Source organism: Natrix helvetica, assembly GCF_964273705.1.
Source record: "Natrix helvetica genome assembly, chromosome: 1".
NCBI lineage: Eukaryota > Metazoa > Chordata > Lepidosauria > Squamata > Natricidae > Natrix > Natrix helvetica.
The window spans coordinates 181,281,397-181,308,156 of NC_138548.1; the positions used below are offsets into that span (position 1 = coordinate 181,281,397).

At 39.6% G+C, this 26,760-nt stretch overlaps 1 protein-coding gene across 3 annotated transcripts in view; it reads right to left on the bottom strand.

Moving 5' to 3' along the window:
* ALS2 (alsin Rho guanine nucleotide exchange factor ALS2) overlaps window positions 1–26,760 on the bottom strand; it is a 60,947-nt gene that overhangs the window by 18,399 nt on the left and 15,788 nt on the right. For all 3 annotated transcript variants that reach the window (XM_081937908.1, XM_081937909.1, XM_081937910.1), the window contains exons 8-20: window positions 25,936–26,013; window positions 24,941–25,117; window positions 21,029–21,200; window positions 14,475–14,655; window positions 13,520–13,585; window positions 11,727–11,886; window positions 9,387–9,518; window positions 8,985–9,113; window positions 7,498–7,568; window positions 4,028–4,094; window positions 2,889–3,091; window positions 2,544–2,609; window positions 1,651–1,749 (exon numbers count right to left, since the gene is read on the bottom strand). In XM_081937908.1, the coding sequence (XP_081794034.1) occupies window positions 1,651–1,749; window positions 2,544–2,609; window positions 2,889–3,091; window positions 4,028–4,094; window positions 7,498–7,568; window positions 8,985–9,113; window positions 9,387–9,518; window positions 11,727–11,886; window positions 13,520–13,585; window positions 14,475–14,655; window positions 21,029–21,200; window positions 24,941–25,117; window positions 25,936–26,013 (1,601 nt within the window). The remainder of the gene's footprint in view (window positions 1–1,650; window positions 1,750–2,543; window positions 2,610–2,888; window positions 3,092–4,027; window positions 4,095–7,497; window positions 7,569–8,984; window positions 9,114–9,386; window positions 9,519–11,726; window positions 11,887–13,519; window positions 13,586–14,474; window positions 14,656–21,028; window positions 21,201–24,940; window positions 25,118–25,935; window positions 26,014–26,760) is intronic.

Sequence of the window (26,760 nt, forward strand, 5' to 3'; positions counted from 1 at the left end):
CGCTCCGTGGCATCCAATCCCACAGCGGTGCTATCCTGGGTGGTGGAACCGCCCATGTTAGTGGTAGCCTTGGCCTTAAATAATAAAGACTTAAATAAGGTTGGGTGAAATAACCCTGAGGAGGGTTGGTCCACTGGAATGCCCTCATCATCGGATAATTCAATATCTAACACCTCACCTTCCTCCATCAATGCAGATTCCTCACTATATTCAGAGGGAAAGGGTGAGGAGGGCTGGGCCTGGGAAGTGGAAGCCTCCCTAGGCGCTAACGAGGCCCTGGGGGTGTTGGATCTACGCTGTAACTCTGCATCCACCCCCCTCGAAATGGCATCAGATATCATTTGATAAAAATCTGGGTGAAGGCCCATTTCCTGGCCCTCCGTAGGCCTGAGGCCTGCAGCCGTGGGCGTGAAGGTTGCAGAAGGCCCAGCCATGGGTTGGGCCGAAGCCACGCCCTGTGCTGGTAAATCCGGGAAAGACTGGCCTTCTAAGTCTCCCTCCTCGGCAGATGGGGCCTGAGGTAAGGCGAGGTCCGGAGACCAGCCTCGATTGCCAGGAGAAGCAGGGGGGGAACGCGGTGTGGAACCCTGAGGGGTCAGCACCGGAGGCGAGGGATTGGCCACCCTGGGGGCTCTGGATGGTGCCCTGGTTCTGTCCCTGCGCCTTTGGACCCTGTCCGGGGCTGCTGAGGAGCGGGAAGCATGGGTGGAGGCCCTGGTTGCGGCCCTACCCACCCTGGGGGGAACATCAGCCTCGGATTCAGAGCGGGCCACATTGGTGGTGTCTACAATACCTCCAGAATTGGTGGATTCTGCCATACTAAATGCGAATGAAAGCGAAAAGCTCAATCTCCTCACAAAACACCTTTAACGAAGGCAAGCAGTAACACTGAGAAGCAGCTGCACCGAACTATCTCTAGCCGAGCGAACCAGGCAAGTGAGAAAATTGGGAGAGAGCCGTTGACGCAGCGTCGCTAATTAGGAGGGAAAGGAGGCCCCGCCTTCCTTCCCCCATGCAAAAGCGCGCGAAGAAATCAATCCAAAATGGCGCCCGCCATTCAGGCGGGACTTTTAAAATGCGGCTTGACTGCAGCGCTGTGCAAACAGCAGCGGAGAGCAGCGAAATTAGTCAGAAACCGATGGCATCGGGCTGGGAGAAAGGTCGCACTTCGCAAAGTGGATCGCTCCCTTAAAGGCGCGGAACGGAGCGGCGAACCAGCCCCTGAGCGCAGCAATGCGGCTAAAAAGGCGGCGAACCAGCCTCTGTTACAGCCGAAGGAATAAACAGCAATCTCTAGCTGTGCGAGCTTTGCTGGAGATCAGCGTCTCGGCTGAGCTGTTAAATGAGCTCTTCTTTTCATTTCCAAGGTCCTAGTAAATCCAGGCTTAGAGGAATCCAAATCTTTTAGCTTACTTTGTCGATTAGTCTAGAGAAGATTAGAATTGCGTCTCTTCAGGCTGGATTGAGTTAAAAATCTGAGTATTCCAGGCAGAGGAGGCGTGGTCATCTAATTTGCATAACTCAGTCTCTAGGCTAATGGACAAAGTTAACCCATGCTTGGATTTCCCAAGCAGCGCACAGGAGAACTTCCTATTCTCAGTCCAAAACATAACCACTACACTATATATGCACTCTGTCTTTCTCTATTACCTGTAGATACCGTGTCCACACATTTTGCCTTCCTTCCAAAATCCAATATAATGGTCAGCCTTCTTCATTGTTTTATTTGGTAGTTTATATTCACCATATCTGCCAATATTTAAAAAAATCACAGCATTTTACAATACATCAAAATACTAATTTGCAAAACCATGTATGCTTCAAGAAAGGTTTGGAAGACATACTTTGGATTTTATGTAAGCATAGTATTAACTTCTATTCAATAGGCCAGGGGTCAGCAAACTGCGGCTCTAGAGCCCTATGTGGTTCTTTCCTCCCTCTGCTGTGGCTCCGTCACCGGTCGTCGCCACAATTTTGAGAGGAGCTTCCAGGGGGGGGGGGGGACCACAGTGCACCAGGAGAAGACTATGGCAAGGGGAGGATTTTCTAGTTGTCTCCACAATTGATAGGGCTTTCAGTTATGACAGGTAGAGGAAAAAGTATGCCACGCTAGGAGGAGACTCTATGGTGGGTGAACTGAACTTCTGGTCAGCTCCAGAATTGAACAGGGGCTTCCGGTTAGGACCTTTGTGGCTCCTGGTGTTTTCTTTTCTGTGGTCCAAATGGCTCTTTGAGTGTTTAAGTTTGCTGACCCCTGCAATAGGCAATTGAAGTTTCTCATGAGCTTTAATCAAGATTCCGCTGCCTTAAAGGTATTCTCCTAAAACATTTCTGGCTTTTGTGAAAGTCTGAAAAGTTGAGCTTCTCTACCAAGTAGAGAAGAATTGCTATGCTTACAGAGTCCAACCCCCTGCTTCCAAATAATGTTTATGCCTGCCCAGCCCTACTAATCCCAATTTGACAGTACTTTTTAAAAAAATATTATTTGTGAACAGCAGGTTCCCACCCACCCCCACTCTCTCAGCTTAGTCTATTATACTTACCCATCCTCCATGCCATTTCTGAACATGCCAGAATACATCTTTCCATCTGCCCACTTCAAGACTCCTCTGAAATATATGGAATACTAGAATTATATCGGTTCTATATTGAAATTATCACAATACAGGTTATGCAGAATTTTTATAACTTTCAAAAGAACTGGGCTATGCCAGATTAATTTTTAATTCTCAGAGTTATGACAATGTAGGCTAAGGGGCTTTCAATACATATTACTGCGTCTATTTCAGTTCTATTTTCATATAGCTTTTTATATCAACCACTTGTGATCTGCTATAAACATTTAGGTAAATGACTTCTCATGTAATCTGGAAAAATTTCAGTTTCACCTTCCATGTGGCTTCCCAGAAAGCCATCGACCATTGTAAGTAGCATCCTTAAGCCGAGGATCTTTATAGAAGGTATATCTTGCATTCCTTGAAATAGGGGGCTCCTGCCTCTGAAGGCTTCCACTAGCACCATAGGGAGGCAAATCAGATGTCCCTTTTAAGGCCTGATCTATAGCTTGGCTTATAGATTTCAGCCACTTAGTCTGAAACAGAGTGAAAAATGGTCAAAGGCTTTCTGATGCTTACATTCCTCTTACTTCTCTCATTCTACATTTCTTACAGGAATTCCTTGGAACTGGTATGACACATCTACTGATGTCATGGAATTCATACCTAATAACAATGGTGCTTTGTAGAATACAGTATAAACATTCCAGTACTTTTACTCCTTTTAAAAATCAGAATTGAATTTTAACATTACCAATTACATAGGTCCACTATACAGTGGTATCACAGACATTTCTTCCTGAATAAATTAGTTAAAGTATAACAATTAACAAATTGTAATGTAATTTGTGAAGCTCCTGGCCTATATGGAAAAGAGCTCAGTCCAGCTATGAGTTGTGGGTTACCATTTTAAAATAAATGCTGAAAGATATGCAAGATATGGTTATTTAATGTTAGCAGTTTTGAAAGTACATAAGTTCACACCACTAAAAATGTAAATCTTCAATAATATACTCGTTGAAAAAAATTAAAGGATAAGATAGTTATAATATGTTTAATATGCAACAAGCTTAGCACAGTAGTTTAGTCTTTAACCTAAAAAATGTTATGAGGACCCTCTGAAGATGTAATTTCATCTCTACCAACTATTGGATATCCCATCTAAAAAAAATGTTGAAAAAGGTGAGATCCCTGTTTGTTAAGCAGTTGCTTCTCCTGATCTTATCAACTATTTTCCAAAAATAAGATATTTAGACTGTACACCGATTCTAGAGGAAATTTACACAATATAATGATTTTATTAGGTTGATCTGAAATCAGCAGAGATCATAAAAACATGCTTCATACCAATTTCAAAGAATAGAACAGAAAAAATATAGAATAGGCTCTAGAAAGCAAGTCATGCTAGAAAATGGACAAGTCATAAATGCATCTGATGAACTGAATGGAGGGAAGGGGCAAAAAAGTCCTACCTTTTCTTGTGGACTTGATGAAATGAGAATAAACTGTTCTTCAGGTGTAGTGATTCTCAAACCATTCCTAGAGCAAAGAAAATAAGCAGCGTTGTAAATGTCAATCCAGAGAAATGACTACATTACATTCTTTTCATATAAAAAAACCCAAGACTCATTCGTTCTCCCTTTCTTCTTCACATCACTTCACTGTAATTAATGCATATTAAATTACCCAAGGAATGTATGTTGTTATCTTCCTTCCAGTATTGACTAAATAGCAATTCAGACTTCTGGTTTTACTATGGAATTTTTATTTTATACACAAGATGGAGAATAATTCTGTAACAGTGAAGAATGATATAGCCAACCCTATTCCACTCCATTTCAGAATTCCTAGAGCAGAGGTGTCAAACCCAAAGCCTACGGGTTGGATTGGGCCCTCAGGGTGCTTAGATCTGGCCCATGGGGCCTCCCTGGAAACAGCGAAGGACCAGCCTGCCACCGAAAACAGAGCTCTGTTTTAGCTGGCAGAGGGTTGCAGGAGGCCATTGCAGCCGAAAATGGTTATCAAGCTGGTCACACCCACCCTGGTCACCCCTCCCCCCGAGGTCAAACACAACCCTGATGTGGCCCTCAATGAAATCAAGTTTTACACCTCTGTCCTATAGGGGTGGAAGACATACAAAACTGCTGCAGCTGGACTCCGTCGTCTCCATTCTACACCTGATCCACAGGGCTATCAACATGATGCGTTCTGTGGGAAGGATCTATGACTTCTACTATAGTCATTAAAAAATGTACTGTCCAAGTTCTTCAGCTGGACAGACGTGGGGGGTATGGTCTACAATCGACCGGACCCGGAAGGTGGCAAGGTAAAGAATAATAACAGAATAATAACAGAATCAAGAACTGGGAAATACGAAGGGGTTTTTTCTTCTTCTTTTTTTCTCTCGGCAAAAGATTAAGATGGTCCCAGCTTCTTTTCCAGTTTGAATTAAATTTAAGGTGGACCAGAATCTCAAAATAAGACTTGTATAACTAACTGCAATTTTGGAACTGGACATTAAGGAAGAACAAAAGACCAAGATGGCTCCCATCGTTCTTCCCTTTAGCAACTGAAGTAGATAAATTTAAGGTGGAACAGAACTCTGAAATAAGAACTGTATAACTAACTGTAACTTTGGAACTGGACATCATGGAAAACTGCGAATTTGAAGAACTATGTGAAATTATAAAAAATATGCATAAATCATGAATATCAAGCCTAAATAGAATTCTGAATCCAGAGAAGCAGATATCTAAAGAAGAATTCAAAGAAGAAGGTGGGCAAGACAATGAAGGGGTAGAAATGGAGGGGGAAAAAAGCAGACAAGAAACTCCATTGGTCCTGACAGTGGTGTAGGGAAAATTGTAAAAAGGGGAGGTGTCCCAACAAAAGGGAATAAAAAGCAGACAAAAGTGGTTTTGGAGGTTGTTAGTGGCATAAGGAAAATTGAAGTAGGAGATTATGCCCAACAAAGAGAAATATAAAATATCTTTTTGATGGTGACCTGGGGAAAATTGAAGAGAGTGGACGTGTCAAAATAAAGAAAAGGGGAAGACAGGAACAGAGAAGTGGGATAAAAGATTTACTAGGACAAAATCAGATAACTAGAAACTATTATATGGGAAAATATAAAGTTAAGATAAGGGCTTTATTCCTAAATATGACAATAAAATGGAGTTGCTAACTGGTTGAATATGATAATGGAAAGATAGCTAAATAAAGGTTAAAATATATGGAATATGGATAAATATGAAACTGATATGGAGAGGTGGTAAAGCAGAGGTTTGTGATCCATTTTTATATATGATAATTAAATTGAGTTGTGAATTGATTGAATATGACAATAGAAGGACAACTAAGCATGGGTCAAAATATATGAAACATGGAGATATATAGAACTTTTAAGATGATGAATGAAGTGAGATGTTTACCGCTTGTTATTTTTATATAATAGATTAAGGGAAGTGTAACGAACATTGAACAGTGAGGATTGCCATCTAGAGACAATTAAAGGTAATCTAATCCAAGATATAGAAAAATGGGGAGGGAACATGAAATATACCTACAATGGGAAACTATTGAGATAAAAAGACAGAATCACAAATTGGGGGCATGTAAGGATGCATAATTATATAAAGCTAACGATGAGAATAGTGGGGAATTGTAACCAGGTCTACATCTCGGCCAAAATTAGACTGGGAGGGGGTGGTGGTTGAAAGCACAATGACTATATTGGTATAGTTTTCTGTTATACATTTTTTTTACTAAAAAGGAGGAGAAGACAGGTTAAAATTAAATATGTATATTGAAAAGGAATTATAAATACCATCAACATAAAATGGAGCTCGCTCAGAAGCTGAAATACACCAAATAAATGAGATGAAGAGTGTGAAGTAGAGGAGAGAGGTAAGGGAAGAAGGGAGATAGGAGAGAGAGCAGGAGGGGTGGGGAAAGGAGAGAAATGAGGAGTGATAAGGGGAGGGAGGAGAAGGAGAGAGGAAGGGGAAGTTGAGAAGGGAAGGATGACAGAGGGAAGAAAGGAGGTAGGGAGGGGGAGGAGAGAAGGAGAAAAAAGTGATGGATAAAGTACAATATGGTGTATGGAGAGCAGAAGAGCCAATTATTGGTTTTTGGGAGTTGTTGGTAAGATGAATTGATGAAAACATTTAATAATACAATATGATGTTGGTTATGTAATAGTATACATGTGATTATATGTTATGAAAATGAAAAAAATAAAAAAAACTTTATTAAAAAATGTACTGTCTACATGATTGCTTATTTTGATTGAAATAAAGCCAAACATTTCTGCTTCTAAGCAAGACAATTGTTAAGTGAGTTTTGCTCCATTTTACAACCTTTCTTGCCACAGGTGCTAAGTGAATCCCTGTAATTGTTAAATTAATAACACAGGCGATAAGTGAATTTGTCTTTCCCATTGACTTTGCTTGTCGGAAGGTTGAAAAAAGAGATTACATAACTCCAGGACATTGCAATTATCATAAGTATGAGTTAGTTATTAAGCATCTGAATTTTGATCACGGAACCATGGGGATGCTGCAATGCCATAAGAGTGAAAAAAGTTCGTAAGTCATTTTTTTCAGTGCCCTTGTAACTTTCAACGATCACTAACGAACTGTTGTAAGTCAAGGACTACCTGTAGACTGTATAAAACTAAATAGTTTTACATCTGAAGTGTAAAGTTAAGACTGTTTCATAGATTCAGCATGTTTATACTTAAAAGCCCATATTAACAGTTGTCGTGTCAGTTGGCACAAGCATAAAAAGAGCCAGATCCCTATTTATAAGAATTTAAATTTTATTATGAGCATTGAAAGCAGGTTCAAGAGTAAGTAGGGATAGGCTGCAAAATAAGTTTTAAAAGAGTCAATAATTTGTTAACTAGTCCAAACTTAATAAAAAGCAGCTGAAAAATACTTACATATTACCAGTCTCTTCTGAAACAGGTTCTATCCACAGGGTAGACAAGGAAAAAATATGGTGAGTTGAGAACTAGCAGAGAAAAAAGGAAAAGGTCAATCTTCATATTATGATTATGTCCATAATGTAATGTAAGGTTCAGTCCATGGTCTTTGCTTGGGCCTTGGCTTTCAAAAAACGTCTGGTTATAATTCAAGGTGCCGGTTGTTATTACCTATAAAAATCTTCTGTGGTATGGGATCAGGATGCTTCTCTCTACCAGCCCTCCCACATGTGTAGGAGGAGAGCATGCTTTGATTACGAAATACCATCTTATGGGACCCCAAAAGTTGTGGCACCTGATCACTGGAACATCTTCCCCCCTAAGATTCCCCACACTACAAGGTTTTTGGAAAGCAGTCAAGAACTGGTTCATTGCTCAGGCATTTAATGATTAGTAACTGTTTTGAGGTTTTATTCTCAACTGTCTTTTCCTGTTTTAAGATTATTTGGGGGATTGTTTCTGAAATATTTTTTAAATTATTGGTTTAATTTTAAATTCTGTTGGTTGCCCAGAATTCCTCAGGTGAGAGGGACAGCCATATTAAAGAAACAAACTCTAGTCTGACTGCATTGCAATCTGTGCCGTTACCATATCTGTACAAAGAAAAACTCTGATCCATAATTCAGTGATGTCCTCTATTCTTAACATGCCTAATTAGTAGCAATTGACAAAGACTGGGGGGAAAAAGCAACAGCAGCATTTGGTTTCTCTTTTGTGATAAATTACTCACAATTTAGAAGATCCTAATAACTAGACTGGATGATAATAAAAAGAATTCAGAAGAAAGAGAGGGAGGGAAGGAAAACAAAATCTATTTTTGAACTGTGTTTGGAAACCTACAAACTAAAGAAGTAGCCTATATACATTTTATATTATTTCAAAAAATAGAAAAATGTTACCATATGCAAGCAGAATAATTTTAGCGAATACACAGAAGACTGCCCAATTAGTTTCCTATATGTTCTTCTACAGATATTGAATATTTCTCTATTGGGGATACAGATACATTTAGTTTGCCAGGAGGAGCATGTTGTGGGTCCCATTTGCTAAGGAGCTTCATCTTGCAGCTAAGAGAACCTTCCCTCATCCTTTGGAACACCCTTTGGAACAAGATGAAATTGGCCCCGACCTTACTGATCTCCAGGAAGGCCCTTAAAACCTGGTAGTAACATCAGGCCTGTGGATGTGAAAGTTTTGAAATGCAGACTTCTGTGTTTTTGTTTTATTATACTTTTAATTGTTTCAATTGTGTTTTAATAGTTCTGTTATTTTAATTTTGATTGTTGAGTTTTTATCATTATAACTATTTGCACTGCCCAGAGTCAGATAAGCAAGATGGGTAGCTATATAGTATAGATGAAATAACTATATAAATAAACATGCTTTCAATTTGAAGGCTTCCTTGTCCTAGGAAGAGATGACTGCCCCACCCTTCAAGTACAGACCTGAGCATGGACTAAGGCATCATTGAAGAGGATAAACCAATTCACTGAAAATCTCCCAGCATGTTGCAGCGACAATGCTCGATTGCTGCTTTCACAGATTAGTCGCCGTTCAGGTTTCCTCAAGGAATCCTATAATTGAAAAGAAATACAAGGCAATTTAACAAGAGGTAAGGCAATTCATGCTAGGCATTTGCAATGCAGTGCTGGTGGGGTTTGAATTTATTTGCATTTAAACATCATAATGGAATGGAATGATAAATCATAATTAACAAGATATCATTTTCTAAAACTAGAAGAATTATCTTCATGAAAGTATAAACAGAAAGTATTACAATTTGTGGTAGTAAATAATATCAGCTCCTAATACCCCCCCCCCCACAACCACAACCCCCATACACGTACTGTCATTTTCCCAGGAAATGTTTTCCAGAAACCTAGTGTATATTCAGCATCTTTTCTTTTCCTACTGAGATGGACAGCCAGAGATTCATAAGAAGAACTGGAATCCTGAAGGCTTTGATATTCTGGAGAGGTCTACCGAGAAAGAGAAAGAATGGAGACTGATTAATGTTCCACAAGACCATCCCAATATTTTGATATAAATTACTGTATTTTTTGCTCCATAAGATGCTTCGGATCATAAGACGCACCTAGCTTTTGGGGAAGAAAACAAAAAACCTGCCTCTGCCTCCCAGCCCCATCACATGGCTCATCAGGGCTCAGCTCCGTTGCATCCACCACCAGTCAGCTGAACGACAGCTGGATTCCGGTCTCCTGGAATAATGCCAATCAGCTGTTCCAGGTGGCGGGGATTGCTGCTGCTTATCACCGCCACTACCTGCTGCCCCGTGTGGCATCCCTGCCGCCTGGTTGGCAGTATTCCGGAGGCCGCTTCAACTGCCGATAGGTGGCGCCGGCAAGCAACAGGCAGTGGTGGTGATAGGCAATATTTGCTCCATAAGATGCACAGACATTTCCACCCACTTTTTTTCAGGGTGTGTGTGTGTCTAATAGTGCAAAAAACCTCGGTACTTTATATTGCAATATTAGAAAAAAACGCATTTAATATATCAGTGAAGTTAGAATAGCTGGATAAATAAATTTACCTTCTATAGTACTGGAGCTATAGTGAAATATTAAGATAAATTAATGAAAGTATGTACACTTAAAAAGTTTATATACAATTTTTGCTCCAGCAGGTGGCAGCATCTAGCAGTCTTGTCTGGAATCAGAAGAAAACAGCAGAGCAGCCATTTAGTACTTGGAAGGGAGATTTCTAGGAATCCTAGGGATGTAAACAAGACTGCAATTTGGGGGGGGGGAGGGGTAAGCGGTGGCTAGCCATGTTTTAGATCTGCCAAGAAAACCACATGTCTGTGAATTTACCAGGGTTGACCTCAACTTTACAGAATTTTATAATTACCATTTGTAATATTCTAGAAGCAGCCTTGGGGCTCATAAAGTCTGCTGGTTTCAGCATGATTTATAGCAAAGTAATTTTTAAACTGCCACCTAAGAAGATCCTCTATTTTCTAAAGAGGCTTAAGGGTAACCTAAACATTGCAGCCGTTGTTTCAAGTTCCAGGTAGCAAATTCATGTGCGACTTGTAGAGTGCTGGTGAAACCAGCAGTTCTGCTAAATTCCCAGTTTCCCCTCCTCCAGGAAATCCACTGAAAAGAGAAACATTTCTTTTGGGAATCAAATGCACTGAGGAAGGCAGAGCTCTCAGGGATGTTATTATCACTATTAGGATGCTGAATTGTTGGGTCAACAGGAAAAGATTTGTTGGGGGTTAGGAGTGGAAAGGACAGGTGGCTTACAGCACCAGTGCATATTCCATTCTCTGATCAGTCTTTGCAACATCTTCCTTTCACCTTCATCTTCCCAGTGCCGTTCTCCTGTTCCTTCCTTTTATGAGAAACTCAAAGATGAAGTGTGTACATATACCAATGGCCATTCAATTGTCCCACTAACATCTCTTCCCCATCCAGAATTCAACACATGTGAAGAAACTTTTCCCCCTTTTAGAGGAAAAACAACCATTGTTTGGATCCCTTTCCCAAAAAACAGGTAAATGCATTCAGAATTTATCCATGTAAGAATTTGTCTACTTTCTCATAAGTCCACTAACAGTGTTCTGCTAAACTTAATTTTTAGTGAATTTGAGCCTAACCCTAAGTTTAAAACATCCGTGACCTTCGATTATCAAAAATCCCCAGTCAGAATGCTGGCTAAGGAATTCTGGAAGTTGAAGTACATGCATTTTAAAGTTGCCATGGTTGGGAAACACTGCTCTTATTCTTTTGCTAAGAGTCCTCATTTTGACGATGGAAAAATTTTATAATACCAAAGAATATACAGTACATGTGACAACAGCTGCCATGCAACTGTCAATTTTATTAATAGCTTCCATCCTGAAATAAGCATGCAAATCAGTTGTTGGAATGCAATCTTCCACTCCTTTAAGGGGATTATTTCATGAAAATAGTAACTAGACAGTATTCCATGATCTCATATTGAACTCTTACGCAACATAAACTCCAAGAATGTTTCAATAATAAGCCTTTTTTGAGTTTATAGGCAATTCCATGGGTATGTTCAATGAAGATTAACTGTCCTTTTTAAATTAGAAAGGGTGTATTTAAATGCATGATTAGTATCATGAGACAGATTATAGAATTAAAAACAAATAGTAAATGGTAACCCACTATTTAAAAAAACATTCACACTGAACAACTTACCACTTCAAAACAGGTAGCAAGCTTTAATAAAACTCTAGCATAATTATGAAGTCGTCTGATTGGCAAGAAAAACAGAGCATTTAGAATCTCCATTAAAGGATAAATTTCGTTTGTCTCTGACAGATCTTGAAGTAATGCTTGGTTTTTGCCTAAGAAATCCCTACAGATAAAGGTAAATATGTATTATGTCTTAACAGTACTCAGTATTTAAAGAAAAGAAATGATTATTTAGGGAAATAACTTTATATGCATGTGTGTGTGTGTGTGTGTGTGTACACACACACACACATATACAAATACACACACCATTGCAAACATGATTAATAAAAAATATGATACATAAAAGTTTAATGTCCATGTAGCACTTCATTGAAATAATTTTTAAAGATAGAAAGAAAAAGAAAAGCTTGCATTTATCAACAAAGAAATGATTCCCATACAATTCAGACCAAATGTAGCTCAATTATACTAGAAATAAAATGCAGAGCTTAACTGTTTTTAAATTTCAAATTACATTGTCAATTAATATAAAGATGCATATGTTCTACTATTTTTCAGGAGAGATTTTCACAGGAATCCATATGATCAAGCCTCCACATTCCCCATAAATGGAAGAAACCTATTAAATTTTGAATGACATTTTAAAAATGGATTAATTCAAAGGAATGGGATATGGGTTGATACAGTATTTACCAAAAATATTGGAAAGATATCACAAGAACAACTGCAGCTGTATTTTTATAGATTATTATAGAATCTTGAAAGCCTGGCATATTTTCTCTCCCTCCCTCCCTTTTATACAATCCAAGAAAGTCAAGGTGAGGCAATCCAGTGTTTCTGCCTCAACACTTCCTGGACTAGGCTAATGTTCTCCTAAGCCGGGAACCTTCTTGAAGGATATACTGATTTTATCTATACTGGTAAATGAAGGTTGAATATGTACTTATTAGTTTTCTTAACCTTTTTAAATGGTATTTTTATTTCTAAGTTGCTTTAGGAATATTTGAAGCAGAAAAGTAAAATACGGTATGTGTATTTTATTCAACCATTGTTTCCTATTAGCACAAAATATACATAAGTAAGGCATCATCTGAGTAATCAAAGAAATACCCTACAGCAGTGATGGCTAACCTTTTTGCCATCACATGCCAAAAGCGGGCGGAGCGTGAGTGGATTGTACACGTGCGTGCCCTCCCACTGCGCATGCGCACATGACCCCCCCATATGTACGCGCAACCCCCCGCCCCCTTGCTTTTGGTGCGTGATGGCACGATGGACCCTTTTTTCGCCCTCCCCAAGCTCCAAAGGCTTTCTAGGAGCTGGGGAGGGCAAAAATGGCCTCCCCCACCCTCCCGCAAGCCCTCTGGAGGCCGTAAATGTCCCATTCCCGAACTTCCGACTTGCCCGTAGGACCGTTTTTCTCCCATTGGAGCCTTCAGGGAAGCCTCCTGAGGGAGAAAAACAACCCAATGTGCAAACCGGAAGTCTGTTCCCGAACTTCCGGTTTGCGCGTTGGGTTGTTTTTTGCCCTCCGGAAGCTTTAGATACGCCTCCGGAGGGTGAAAAATGGCCGAAAATAAAGGCCGAAATCAGTTGGCCAGCGTGCACATGTGCGCTGGCCATCTGACAGGGCAACGCCTCACGTGCCCTAAGAAATGGTTCTGTGTGCCACCTGTGCCACAGGTTCGCCATCACAGCCCTACAGTGTACAAGCTTGATCTTTACAATGATTTTAATCATTCATTAGTGCAACAATAAATCAAACGACTCTGTGCATGAAACTGCGCACTTACACTGCTGGCTTGGAGAGTACTGCAAATCCTCCCATTACCAAAAAGTTTGTCAAGGAAGCACAGTACCTAAAACAGAAATTGGAAGAAAAGTGAACATTCTTGCAGATATCATCATGAATCTGTCTAGTAGAAAATGTAAGAAATCAAACTCTTTCTGCCTAATCCCCGACCCTCCAACCTTTAGCATTTCAATACGTTTGAATCACTAGACTTTGGTAGTAGAGTTTCCTCTCACTTTACTTTGGTAACAAGGAACTCCATGCTCAAATTCTGATACTTCTACATGTTGTTCTCTTCCTCGCCCCAGTACAGCAGTACAACATTACTATTCAAACTCACTCTCTCCCATCTGGCCTGGACTATCCCACAGCATAAACGCTGTGCAGATTGGGAAGCAAAGCAGCAATGGTTCCTGCCATACAAGAGTTATATGAAAATACCCAAAGTAATGGGAAAGGTAATAAAGATGTATTTTTTCCTAGTAGCTTTTCTGTCTGAGGCATATGTCAGTAGGATAGCATAGCAGCCATTTGTATGTCATATTAAAATGAAAGATATATCACAGCATGAATCTATGAACTGTATCCTTAAAGGTTACTGACTAACAGATTTAATATTCCCCTGTATTTACAGCATGGCATACTTTACATTTGATCATTGAAAATGCCCAATGCTTGTGTTTGTGCTAATACAGTCATGAAAGTAGTCAATTGAGGACAGTTTCAAAAATTCTGTTTCTTGCCTGCCAATCTAAAGGAGTGGCTGGTGATTTTCCAATCATTCTTCAACTTAATCTTACAGCGCAAGTCAGCAGTTCAGAAAACAGTAAGCATAATGTTTGGAAACTCTTTCTGCATGTCAGTTTTTCTTTTGAATTTATTGTTTTCAGATCCAGCTTTACCCAGTGCAATAAAAACCCACAAATTAAAACTAAAAAAAATAAAATAATCCTCACTCAGAATAACTTTCCAAAAACAGATTTGAATGCTTCAGAATCACCAGATTCTTTGCCTCTTTTAATCCTTGAAGAAAGCTGGTCAAAGAGGCTCCATGCTGACCAATCAGGTAACACAGTTTGCTGAATGTGCTTGCCATTTCCTGCAGCAATTGGATGGTAGATGCCGTACCTAAATTATCTGTAACCCAACACACATATAGTGCACATATAGTTGAAATGCATGGTGGAAACATTGCCATTCAATATATCAGAAAGAAGAATTACTGTATTTTTTAGATTATAAAATGCACCTTCCCCCCCAAAACAGGGTGAAAATTTGGGTGCATCTTATACATTGAACGTAGCCCCATCCACCCACCGTCCCCCACCCTTTGGCCTATGCCTCCCAGCAATTTACCTCCTTGCAGCAAACAGGGAAAAGGGGATTGCGGAAGCTTCAATAGGCTATGGCAGTGATGGCGAACCTATGGCACGCATGCTACAAGTGGCAAGCGGAGCCATTTGTCAGGGCACGCAAGGCACTGCACTTTCAGCATGCGCGCGCTGGCCAATTGAGTTCACCCTTTTTTAAAGCCATTTTTCGCCCTCCCCAGGCTCCAGAGGCTTTATAGGAGCCTGGGGAGGGCAAAAGGAGCCTCCCACACCCCCCTGGAGGCCTTCCGGAGGCTTTATGATCTTCCCTGAAGCCTCCGGAGCGCAAAAAACGGCCCTACGGGCAAGCCGGAAGTTCAGGAACGGAGTTCCTGTTTGCTCGGAGGGTCGTTTTGACTGCTTCCAAGGTCCCTAAAGCCTTTGGAGCGCTCAAAATCACCCTCCGAGCAAACCGGAAGTGACTTCTGGTTTGCTCGGAGGGTCGTTTTGACTGCTCTCGAGGCTTCAGGGAAGCCTTTGGAGCGCTTAAAATGACCCTCCGAGCAAACCGGAAGTGACTTCTGGTTTGCTCGGAGGGTCGTTTTGACTGCTTCGGGGGCTTCAGGGAAGCCTCCTGAAGGTCCCAGAAGCCTCCGGAGGGCTTCCGGGGGGTACGGGGAGGCTGTTTTCGCCCTCCCCATGCTCCTATAAAGCCTCTGGAGCCTGGGGAGGCCGAAAAAAACATGCAAAAATGGGGGGGGGTGTCGGCCTGTAGTGTGTGCATGCACACTGGGAGAGTCGCGCTTTGCATTATGGGTGCGGCATGCCTGCAAACGACCGCCCCGCTCTCCCCCCACTTATGCCACACAAGTCAAAAAAGGTTCGCCATCACTGGGCTATGGCAATCTCTGCAGCCTGAAACAGCTGATGATCGGGAGGCCCCTGCTGAAATTGAAAGTGAAACTTGCTGTTTGCTGCACTGAGTCAAATTGCTGGGAGGCAGATTTTTTTTCTTGTGCTGATCAGGCTGTTTGCTGCAATGAGGTAAGTCAATAACTATAAATGCCTATAGAATGTTCAAATTATTAGACTTTTTTAAAAGACTTTTATTATTGTTCTAGTCAACTTAACAAAATGAAGAAGCTTTTTAAAATAAATGCTTCATCTGAAGAGGTCCAGTGCTACTGTTTCTTCTTTTAAATAGCAGAGAATAACATATACTTCCAGAAAGCCACATCAGTTTAACAGCGTCTGTACAAGTATAGTCTGAAATGTAACAGTGTTCTGTTGTCTAATTAGACCCTGACTTAGTCATGTTTGGAGTAGATCTATTTAAATAATTGGGAATAGTTAGTGTAACTACATTTAAGAAAACTTTCTGGCATTAATATACTGCCATAATGTACATTTTTCCAATTCTTTGCTATTTCTATGGGTCAGGCACACATGCACAGAAATACACCACAAACAATGTATATTGTCTGTACTGTTTGCTGTTTGTTGCAAGGAGGCAAATTACTGGGAGGCAGTGGCAGATTTTTTCCCCTTGTTTTCCTCCCCAAAAGCTATGTGCGTTTTATACTTCGGAGCATCTTATACTCCGAAAAATATGGTAGTCTAAGCTTTCAAAACTATACATTTAAAACAGTTTTCAAAGATTCTCATGAACTAGTCATTAGTAAATCCATCTTTATTTAATTACAGTTATGAACTCTTAATCATCATTAGCTCCTCATGCATGCAGGTCAGGACACACATAATTTGCTGAGAATGAGGATAGGAGGTAACATTTGGAAGGAGCGTTTTGAAAGAAGGTTGGTCATGAATGGGGCTGCAAGAATCTGAGGATTGAAGCTACCTATGGAGCGAGGGGAAAACTAAGAATGTCAGCTGGACAACAAAGCTCAGCTGAAAGAACTGAACATTTAAAATAATTCATAGAATAGGACTTATTTACTGCAATGGGAAATTCAGGCTGTTTTCCTTTTCTATGGAGAGGAATGTACGGGTAACATTGATGAAGGTAGACAGGAGTTAAGGGAAGAGAAATGACAACTTTGGCCTATGAAGACTAAAAATCCTGCACAATGTGCGGTCTCGATTGTTCTGAGACCGCCATTGATTCTTTTATTGCTACATGGTCCCAACGGACCTAAGCCATCCCGAAGAGATGGTGATAGGGAGACAAATCCTTGCTGGTCTCAGGGACATCGTAAAGTCCCTGATTGACCCAAGGGAAGTGCTCCAAGTTGGCGATAAACAGACAGCCCCATGCTGACAAAGTCGGAGACGGCCACGGAAAGAAGGCAGCTGAAAGTGAGTCCATCTGGTGAGGCTTTTTTTTTTTTGAAAATGATTGCCCAAAGGATTTTTTAAAAAAAAGATAAATTAGTCCTTTAAACAATGAAGAAAGCGACGGAATTTATCTTTATTGGACTGCCTTGGAAAGTTTTTATTTCTCTTTCTTCCTGTTAACGATGTTTTGTGGATTGAAGTGATTGTAACGTTCTTTGTTTCTCCTCTAAGCGAATGAACTCTCTTTTCTCCTATTTTCTGCTGCCTTATTTGTTGGCTGGAACTAAAACCTATTTTATTATAATAATTTCTCTTGCTACTTCTCATCAACTTTTATTAAAGACTTTTAAAGATTATTGTTCTCCATAAACTTGAGATAAACAGGAGAAGAATTGAATCTGCCATTCGGAAGTTAGAACCTGGTTTTTTCCTCTCTCTTTGAAACATTGTTTCCGATTCCACTGACGCTGTAACGAAGAGCTTTGCAGTTCTGTAGCTTTGGAGCTTTGCAGCTTATCTTGTGCAATTCAATAAGAAGCCTATCCAAGGGCAGAGTTGCCTTTTTAAAAACACTCTTGGCAAGGGAAGGAATTTTTTTTCTCCCCCTTGCTTTTTTTTTAATTTGGAAACATGTATGAGGGAAAACTGAGTCTTCAAGATTTGTTGACTGAAATTCAAAAGTTATCTGAGAGTTTTGATAAGAAATTTGATAAACTACTATCTCCTACAATAAAGAATGATGGAGTTAGAGTCCCAGAAAATAAAGAAATGAATGAAGATGAAAAAGACAAGGATGAGGAAGCCCTAAGTTTCCAAGATGTTTTGGATGGACCTCAAAATATATTGGAAGGATTCGAGAGATTTGATGAGAAGCTGGAGAAATTACTATTGCAGCAAAAGATGAAGGGGTTGGAACCCCAAAAACTAAAGAAGAGAATGAAGATATAGAAGATAAAGGCAAGACAACAGAAGAACCTACTAATGAAGCACCCATGAGTGAAAGTGGAAAGATATGGAAAAGTGAATTTGATTATCTGGAGCTCTACCCCTCTTGTCAAGATATGGATTTGATGATGGAATTAAGAAGAGAAACAGCTTTAGAAAGATGTCTGATAATCAAAGACATATTAATTTTAATACCAACTGAAGGGCAAAGAGGCTATATAAGAGATCTTCTGAGCAAAAAAGTGCGGAGAGAAGTATTTAAGAACTCTATAAAGAAGTTAATAAGAGAATTGACGCAACATCAGGCTAAAGAGATAAAGTTGTTTTGTTACTGGAAAGACACAGTTTGACAATGAATGCTGATAATTAAAAACTTAGTTAATATTTGGTGATTAATAAGTAGGATCTTGTAGATGCTATAGAATGTTTTTGTTTTTAAAATGTTTATTCATTAATAGACAATCCATTATGATAATAATAGCGAAATAATAACTTTATTTAGTGAAAACAATTTGGATATAAACTGTAAATTGGGACCTGGGAAAAAGATTTATTAATTTTTATTAATACTTCTTTGTTTGGATTTTGTTATAAAGATGTAATTTCTTCTGGGTACTTATAAATTCTACTAATACATTTTTGTTTAGATTTATTATAAAGATGTTAGATAACTACAATAACAATAACAAAATGTTACTGACTAAAGAGATAAGATTGTTCTGTTACTGGAAAGACACAGGTTGACAATGAATGTTGATAATTAAAAACTTAATATTTGGTGATTAATAAGTAGGATTTTGTAAATGCCTATAGAATGTTTTTGTTTTTCAAAATGTTTATTCGTTAACAAATAATCTATGATGATAATAATAATGAAATAATAACTAATTAGTAAAAACAATTTGGATATAAACTATAACTTGGGACCTGGGAAAAAGATTTATCAATTTTACTAATATTTTTTTGTTTAGATTTTGTTATAAAGATATAATCTCCTCTGGGTACTTATAAATTCTACTAATAAATCCTTGTCTAGATTTATTATAAAAATGTTAGATAATTACAATAATAATAACAAAATGTTAATGGATAATGTTTAATTATTTTATATGTGTTGGTATTGCTGAAAGCAATTGGATATAAGCATGAGGTTTATAGAAATAGCTAATGAATGCCAGTATATGGTTGTGTCTTTAAATATAAATGATTCTAGATAAAAGCACGTTTAAACAATTATAGTTAAATGAGAATGATGGTACATTGATGGTAAAATACATAAAGATTTTTTATTTAAAATGTACAATCCAATATGAATGAAGTATAAAGAATGATTGTGGTAGTAACGCACGAAATTTATTTGTAACCAATCGACATGCTTTCTGGAAGATGTAATGAAAAATGTTTTTTTTGTGTGTGTGTGTTTTTTGTTTAATTAAAACAATAAAAAAAAATTCAAAAAAAAGACTAAAAATCCCCTAGCCTTATACATCTTCCTATGGAAAAGGAAGCATTGGTTCAGTTGTTTCATGCCAAAATAAGCAACTATCCATACTACAACAGTTTTTCAAGGTATCTAAAAAGATCAGCTTAGCCACAAGAACATTTAGAAAGCCTAATTCATTATAATAACCTGAGAAAAGATTATGATAAGTGAAGAGGGCTCTGGGAAGAAAAGAAGGAATTCCCCAGAAGGAAATTAGGTTAATGGACACTGCACCTTTGGTTATTTCAAAACCCTATTGTCTTTGTAGTCTTTCCTCATTGTCATAGACATCCCAATAGCCTTACTGAACTCACTAGGCACATAATGTGCTGTAGTCAATAACATTTCTGGCTGCTACATCCAATCAATTCATATTTTAATTTGCTTAAACTGTAACCCCACCCCTCTTTAGACTTATCTTGTTGAGACACTGAGAACTGGATGGTAAATAAATTTAATACATATTATTTGTTGCTAGTACTTTCAGTGTAGCATGTTTTCATCTCTAGTACCAACAAAGGAAATATTGGCATCAAATGTTGCTATAAATTGGCAAAAGAACCAAGATACTCCAGATATATAGAAGCTAGATTTGGGCTTTTGCAGCAAAGACCAAATACCTCACATTGAGGAACTTAACTGACAAGATTATTACCCTTTTCTTTTGAGTCTGTGCAAATATTTTGGATGCTACTCCAGAAGACCCTAGTGGAAGGAATGATTATCCAAGGACATTCCTCCCATGTGAGTGTATGCAGGAGGTGCACAGAATACCCTGCAGCTTGACTGTGAACCTGGGTGGCTGAGAGATACCTCTGGAGGAGATTACCACCTCACAGTCCTTGAGAAGATGAGCGATCTCTGCAGGAGATAGCTGCCTTGCATATTTGAGTGTATCAGTGATGGATATGCCACTCTTGAGTCCCACAAATGCAAGATGAGCCTCTGAGGGAATCCACCCTTGACCATCAGGGTAAAACCTGTATACTTTCCATAGTTTAGTATATTAATTTGGAAAATGGAAGGTTGTGTGATAGAAAATGAGGAAGGAGAGACTGTGAAGAATTATGGGACTTTAAATTCAAAAATGGTGTACATGGGACTCTATCATGAACCCTCCAAATTTTCCATCAGCTGGGAAAGAGAAACACGTGAGAAGGAAACACAAAATAATCCTGTCTCACTTCTGCTTGGTGTAAGGGGAAGCTCAGCAAGCTTTCAAGTTTCAGTTGTTATACCCTGGAACAATAATGCAGCATTCATGTACTCCTTGCACTGTTGGTTTCCTGCTCAAAGGCAGACAGTCTCTCATCTAGCACAATATACGAATGAGATGTGTGGTCCAAGTACAGAGCAAAACAGAAGACAAAAACACAATGGTACTCCTGTCCAAGTAAAGAAACAAAAACAAAAAAAATATTTCTAGTGATTTTTAGAAGTCAGAAACTGAAGGCAGTGAAATAAAAACACCTCTTACCAAATCCCAAGAGTGGTCGGAGAACTTGAGATTTTATAGAGCTCAGTTTAGAGTAGAACTGTCTCTCTGTCGAAGCCAACTCATGAAGACTTGCGATGTATCCCATAATGTTCTTGTCCACTAAAGCCAAACACTTATTTCCACCTGTTGTCACATGGCTAATATACCCTAGCTGGAAGGAAATACATTATTTTGAGAAATCTCTCAAGACAAGACTCAAGGTTAGCCCTCCTTGATGTTCTGGTAGACATTTGCCTCTTCTGTTTTGCCACTTGACTTAGTGAAATAAACTCTTCGAAGTACACACATAACATTAACATGATTTACAGCCTTTAAAAAAATCATGGTATGTGTACCATATGTAATATTAATTCTTGATGCATTTACTTGATCAGATTCAGCAATAATAGTCTTAGATCTGGTAAACTGTATCTATATTCTTTTTCTTTGATTATATCCTTAAATACCCAGGTTTAGCATAGATAGTATGGTTTGTGAAATCAGATTCCAGTGATAAATATGAATATGAATGTTGGCAGGAATAGCCAACACCCTAGATGATAGGCTCAAGGTCCAGATGGATCTTGACAAACTTGAACAGTGGGCCCTAACTAATAAAATGAAATTCCATGTAGAGAAAAGTAAAGTCTTACACTTAGGCAAGAAAAACTAAAACTGCACATATAGACTGGAAGAAACCAGGCTTAATACCAGGTAGCAGTAACTATGAGAGAGGCCTTAGTGGGAAACCAATTAAATATAAGCCAAGAGTGTGCAGTGGCAGCAAAAAAGCCCAATGCAATCCTAAGTTGTACTAACAGAAGAATGCAATCAAGATCACATTAGGTACAATTAACACTCTATAAAGCCTTAATAAGACCACATATCTGGAATACTGCATCCAGTTTTAGTCACCACATTATAAAAAGATGTTGAGACTCTAGAAAGAGTGCAGAGAAGAGCAACAAAGATGATTAGGGGTTTGGAGGCTAAAACATATGAAGAACGGTTACAGGAAGTGGACATGGCTAATCTAGTGAAGAGAAGGACCAGGGGAAACATGGTAGCAGTGTTCCAATATTTGAGGGTCCCATTTTTCAAAACACCTGAAAGCCAGACAAAGAATAATGGATGGAAACTGATCAAGGAGAGATTCAACCTGGTAATAAGGAGAAATTTTATGAGAGTGAGAACAATCAACCAATGAAACAGCTTGCCTTCAGAAGTTGTGGGAGCCTCATCACTGGAAGCTTTCAAGAGACTGGACTTCCATTTGTCAGAAATGGTGTAGGGTCTCTTGCTTGGACAGGGGGTTGAATTAGATGACCTACAAGGTACCTTCCAACTCTGTTATTCTGCTATGTTCTGATTCTGTTCTGATATTAATAAGCTCTTTCAGAAGATTTTACTCCTGCTTTCTTACCATTGCTCTTGAACCTACTTTCCATATTCACTTACTTATTACCAATAACAGAGAATATTTGTAACAAAGGGTTGAAATGAGGGGCCCTTGGTGCTTTCATGATGTTACCTAGTTTAGATAATGAAACATCTGCAAGAAAACAAACAAGCTGAAAGAGCACCAAGGACCCTCACTTACTTTCTACAGATGACCAGGCTGAGCAGGGTCAGGGCAGGGTCAAACACATAATCAATTTGGAGTTACTCTGCTCACACAAGAGACCTAAGTCCAGTTCTCCTTGAATTCTTATCTAGCATCAATTTCCTTTGATTATTATTAGATCGGACTCTTGTGTATAGGTAGTATGTAATAAACTTGAAGTGCTTTGAACTAAACTCCTGTTCCTGGTTACTTTCGCCTCACACTTTCTCTACATTTCATTCCAAAACCACCCTTTTCCAGAAAGTTTTTGGTTCCACATCCTATTTTATATGCCATACTACAACTACGCTTGTAATAAAGCTCTTATCTATTTCTCATATCCAATTTGGTCAATATGTTTTACAGTATGTACTCTATAAAGCAATGATGGGCACATTTTCCCTCATTGAATGTTATATGAAACCCACTGTTTCACAAACCACAACATTTAAACCAAACTCAGGTGTAGGACGAAAAGAAAAATGTGGAAGAGGATGTTCACTAGTTTATGATTTACAGGTAGCCCTTGGGTTACAATGGCAATTAAGACTGAGATGATGATTGGAACCATGTGATGCAGTTTAAAGTGCAACATTATGTGACTGCATTGGCTAGTGATGGCAATCATGGTTGTAGCATAATTCCAAAATGTATTGGTTGTTAGTCAGGTGGTGACAGGAGCCACAGGTAAGGAACACAACTGTGCTGCAGGGGGACTGGGGGAGGCCTGGTACATGATAAGAGGACAGGGAGGGTTTTGGATGCTCAGCACAGCCAAAGCACCGATCAAGGGAGGCTGAGAGATGGTGGGGGACCTGGATTGCGATCACATTACAGCGGGGTGGCTATAATGACCAGAACTGCAGCGCAGTGGGAGCTGGTTATACACCCATGTTTTCTGCACTTCCATAACTCTGAACAGTCACTAAATGAATGGACATAATTGGAGGACTATTTGTAGTAATGCCTTGAAACTATAAATTTAATTTACTGGCTTGTTCTTTATATAGTATACCAGTAAATTGAAACAAATGCCTTACAACACATGAATGTATATTGGCTTTTTGTTAGAATATATTTTATTTTTTTAAAATTAGGATGACAAAATTAAGTCACAGAAAAGTGTATAGTAACAGTGACTTCACTGTTAACGTTATATACTACTGACAGTATTTCTCAACACTAAAGCATCTCAGCTGAAAACAATAATGGAAAATGTAACGTGTCTTTTAACTGACAAAACCTGAACATCAAGTAGAAGGATGTAGCACAGAGGATTATTTTGCAATTACAGTATAGGTCTGATTTTTCCTGGGATTGTGTTCCACTGGAAATCATTTTCCATGGTCAATATGAGAGATTACACATCATATTCCTGAGATATCACATACCCATGTTCTAAAGCAGTGATGGCGAACCTGTGGCACGCGTGCCACAGGTGGCACGCGGAGCCATTTGTCAGGGCACGTGAGGCGCTGCCTTGTCAGCTGGCCAGCACGCACATGCGCGCTGGCCAGCTGATTTCACCCTTTTTAAAAGCCATTTTTCGCCCTCCCCAGGCTTCAGAGGCTTTATGGGAGACTGGGGAGGGCGAAAAGAGCCCCCCCCCCGAGGCCCTCCGGAGGCTTCAGGGACCGTCCGAATGCGTCAGGGAAGCCTCAGGATGGTCTCTGAAGCCTTCGGAACGCTTAAAATGACCCTCCGAGCAATCCGGAAGTGACTTCCGGTTTGCTTGGAGGGTCGTTTTGAGCGCTCCGAATGCGTCAGGGAAGCCTCCGGATGGTCTCTGAAGCCTTCGGAACGCTTAAAATGACCCTCCGAGCAATCCGGAAGTGACTTCCGGTTTGCTCGGAGGGTTGTTTTGAGCGCTCCGAATGCGTCAGGGAAGCCTCCGGACGGTCCCTGAAGCCTTCGGAACGCTTAAAACAACCCTCCGAGCAATCCGGAAGTGACTTCCGGTTTGCTCGAAGGGTTGTTTTAAGCGTTCCGAAGGCTTTAGGGAAGCCTCCGGACAGTCCCTGAAGCCTCCAGAGGGCCTCCGGGGGGCCGTGGGAGGCTCTTTTCGCCCTCCCCAGGCTCCTATAAAGCCTCTGGAGCCTGGGGAGGGCGAAAAAAGCATGTAAAAATGGGGGGGGTCGTGCCTGTTGTGCGCGCATGCGCACTGGGGGGGTCGTGCATTGCATTATGGGTGCGGCATGCCCGCACACGACCCCCCTGCGCTCCCCCCACTTGTGGCATGCGAGCCAAAAAAAGGTTCGCCATCGCTGTTCTAAAGCTTTTTAGGAAATCAACCAGAAGGTAATACGTACCTTACTACAGGTTAGCAGCAATGTTGGACTCTTTAGGCAGTTGTTTTCAGATGAAATATCATCTTTTTCTTCTCGGCCACTATAATACAACGAAGGCTGAAAATCTTCTCCATCTGCTAGGAATAGGGAATAATCTGGACCTGCTGCTATATTCCAAATTCTGTTGTCATCACATATCTAGCAAGATATAAAAACATAACTTAGGAACATAAGAACAGCTCTGCTAAATCAGGGCAAGACCACTTTTAATCTACAACAAGATCCAGACAGATGTCTCTTGCATTAAATTGTTTAACTGGTAGTTTCATCCCTAGAAGTGGCATTTGGATTAATGCCACTCTCAATCTAAAAGCAACATTTTAGTTTTCAAGTTCAATTGTACTTAATAAATTTTCCCTTTATCCGATTTTCTCTTTAAACCCATTCAAATTAATTGCCATTGCCACATACTGAGGTAATGAACACAATGTAGAATTATGCTTAGAATAAACAAGTGTCTTCCTTCATCTATTTCAGATCTCCTTCCACTCTGTTTCACTGGATGATCCCCATTTTAGATTTTGCATACTTCAATCATAGCCCTTCAATCATTTTTTAAGCCAGTGTTGCAATCATTTTGTCTTTTTCGCCCTACAAATTGTTTGTGCTTCTGATCACTCTGGTTCTGTATGATCACTCCGGGTCATACAGACCACAAGAAAAAAATATGAGGTAAATCATACATTACCATTCCTCAGCTACAAATGGGAAGAATAGCTTTGGACTGTTTTACCTTGTGCCATGTTAAGAGAAACCTAGGATACCAGGAAGATTCTCTTCAGTCAAGATTTCTATATTTGGGGGAGCAACAGGATCTTTGAAATCATGGACTGAAATGTCTTCATAATTGTCTTCTTTTAATCAAGGTTTGGCAAATTTAAAAAAAGCAAATGTGGTGATGTAAGTGAAATTACAAATAATTATTCTGAAAAGAAGTTCGTGACAATCAAAATTACCTTTGCCAGACGAGGGATTGTGGTTGGAGAATTCAAATTACTTAGCTGTCCATAAATATTACTGCCCCATGCATATACCTGCAGAAAAGTAGAGAGAAAAGCACTTTAATGTAACCTATGCCAAGGTAAAATAAAATAAGAGTGTAGTAAAATAAGAAAAATTCCATCTAAAATAGCCTTCTACAGTGGCAACTTTCAGATGTGTTGTATTACAATGTCTCTCTCTGGGCTTCTCAATCTCATATCTGGGATTTTGGTTGATTCCTTGTAGTTTCTGCTCTGGGGGGATTTCAACCTCCATGTCCTTGTGGTGTGGCTGGCAGCAGCCCAGCAATTCAGGGTTAGCATAGACTTTTCCCATACCATAACTAGTCTAATTCATAAAATGGTGGCCATAAATTGGATCTACATTACTCTCATAATTTATTTATATCCTACCTTAATTATTTTAAAAAATAACTCAAGGAGTGTACACAGCCAACATACCTTCCTCCTATTTTTCCAGAACAACAACAACCCTGTAAGGTAAGTTGGACTGAGAGAGAGTAACTGGCCCAAAGTCACTCAGCTGGCTTTCATGGTTAAGGCAGGATTGGAACTGAAGTTCTCCTGCTTTCTAGCTTGGTGCCTTAACCAGGTTGCTCCTTATCTGGAGAACATTTCTAGAAATCCTTTGTCAAAATACGATCACTTTTTAGTCATTAAGGCATGAGCACCTCTAATTTCCTCAAGGTGATAGGCCCACACTTGTGATGAATCTGATATGTTTGAGGAATTACCCAACAATCAGATAAATTTTGTTGAATATTGAAATCCTGAGCAGCA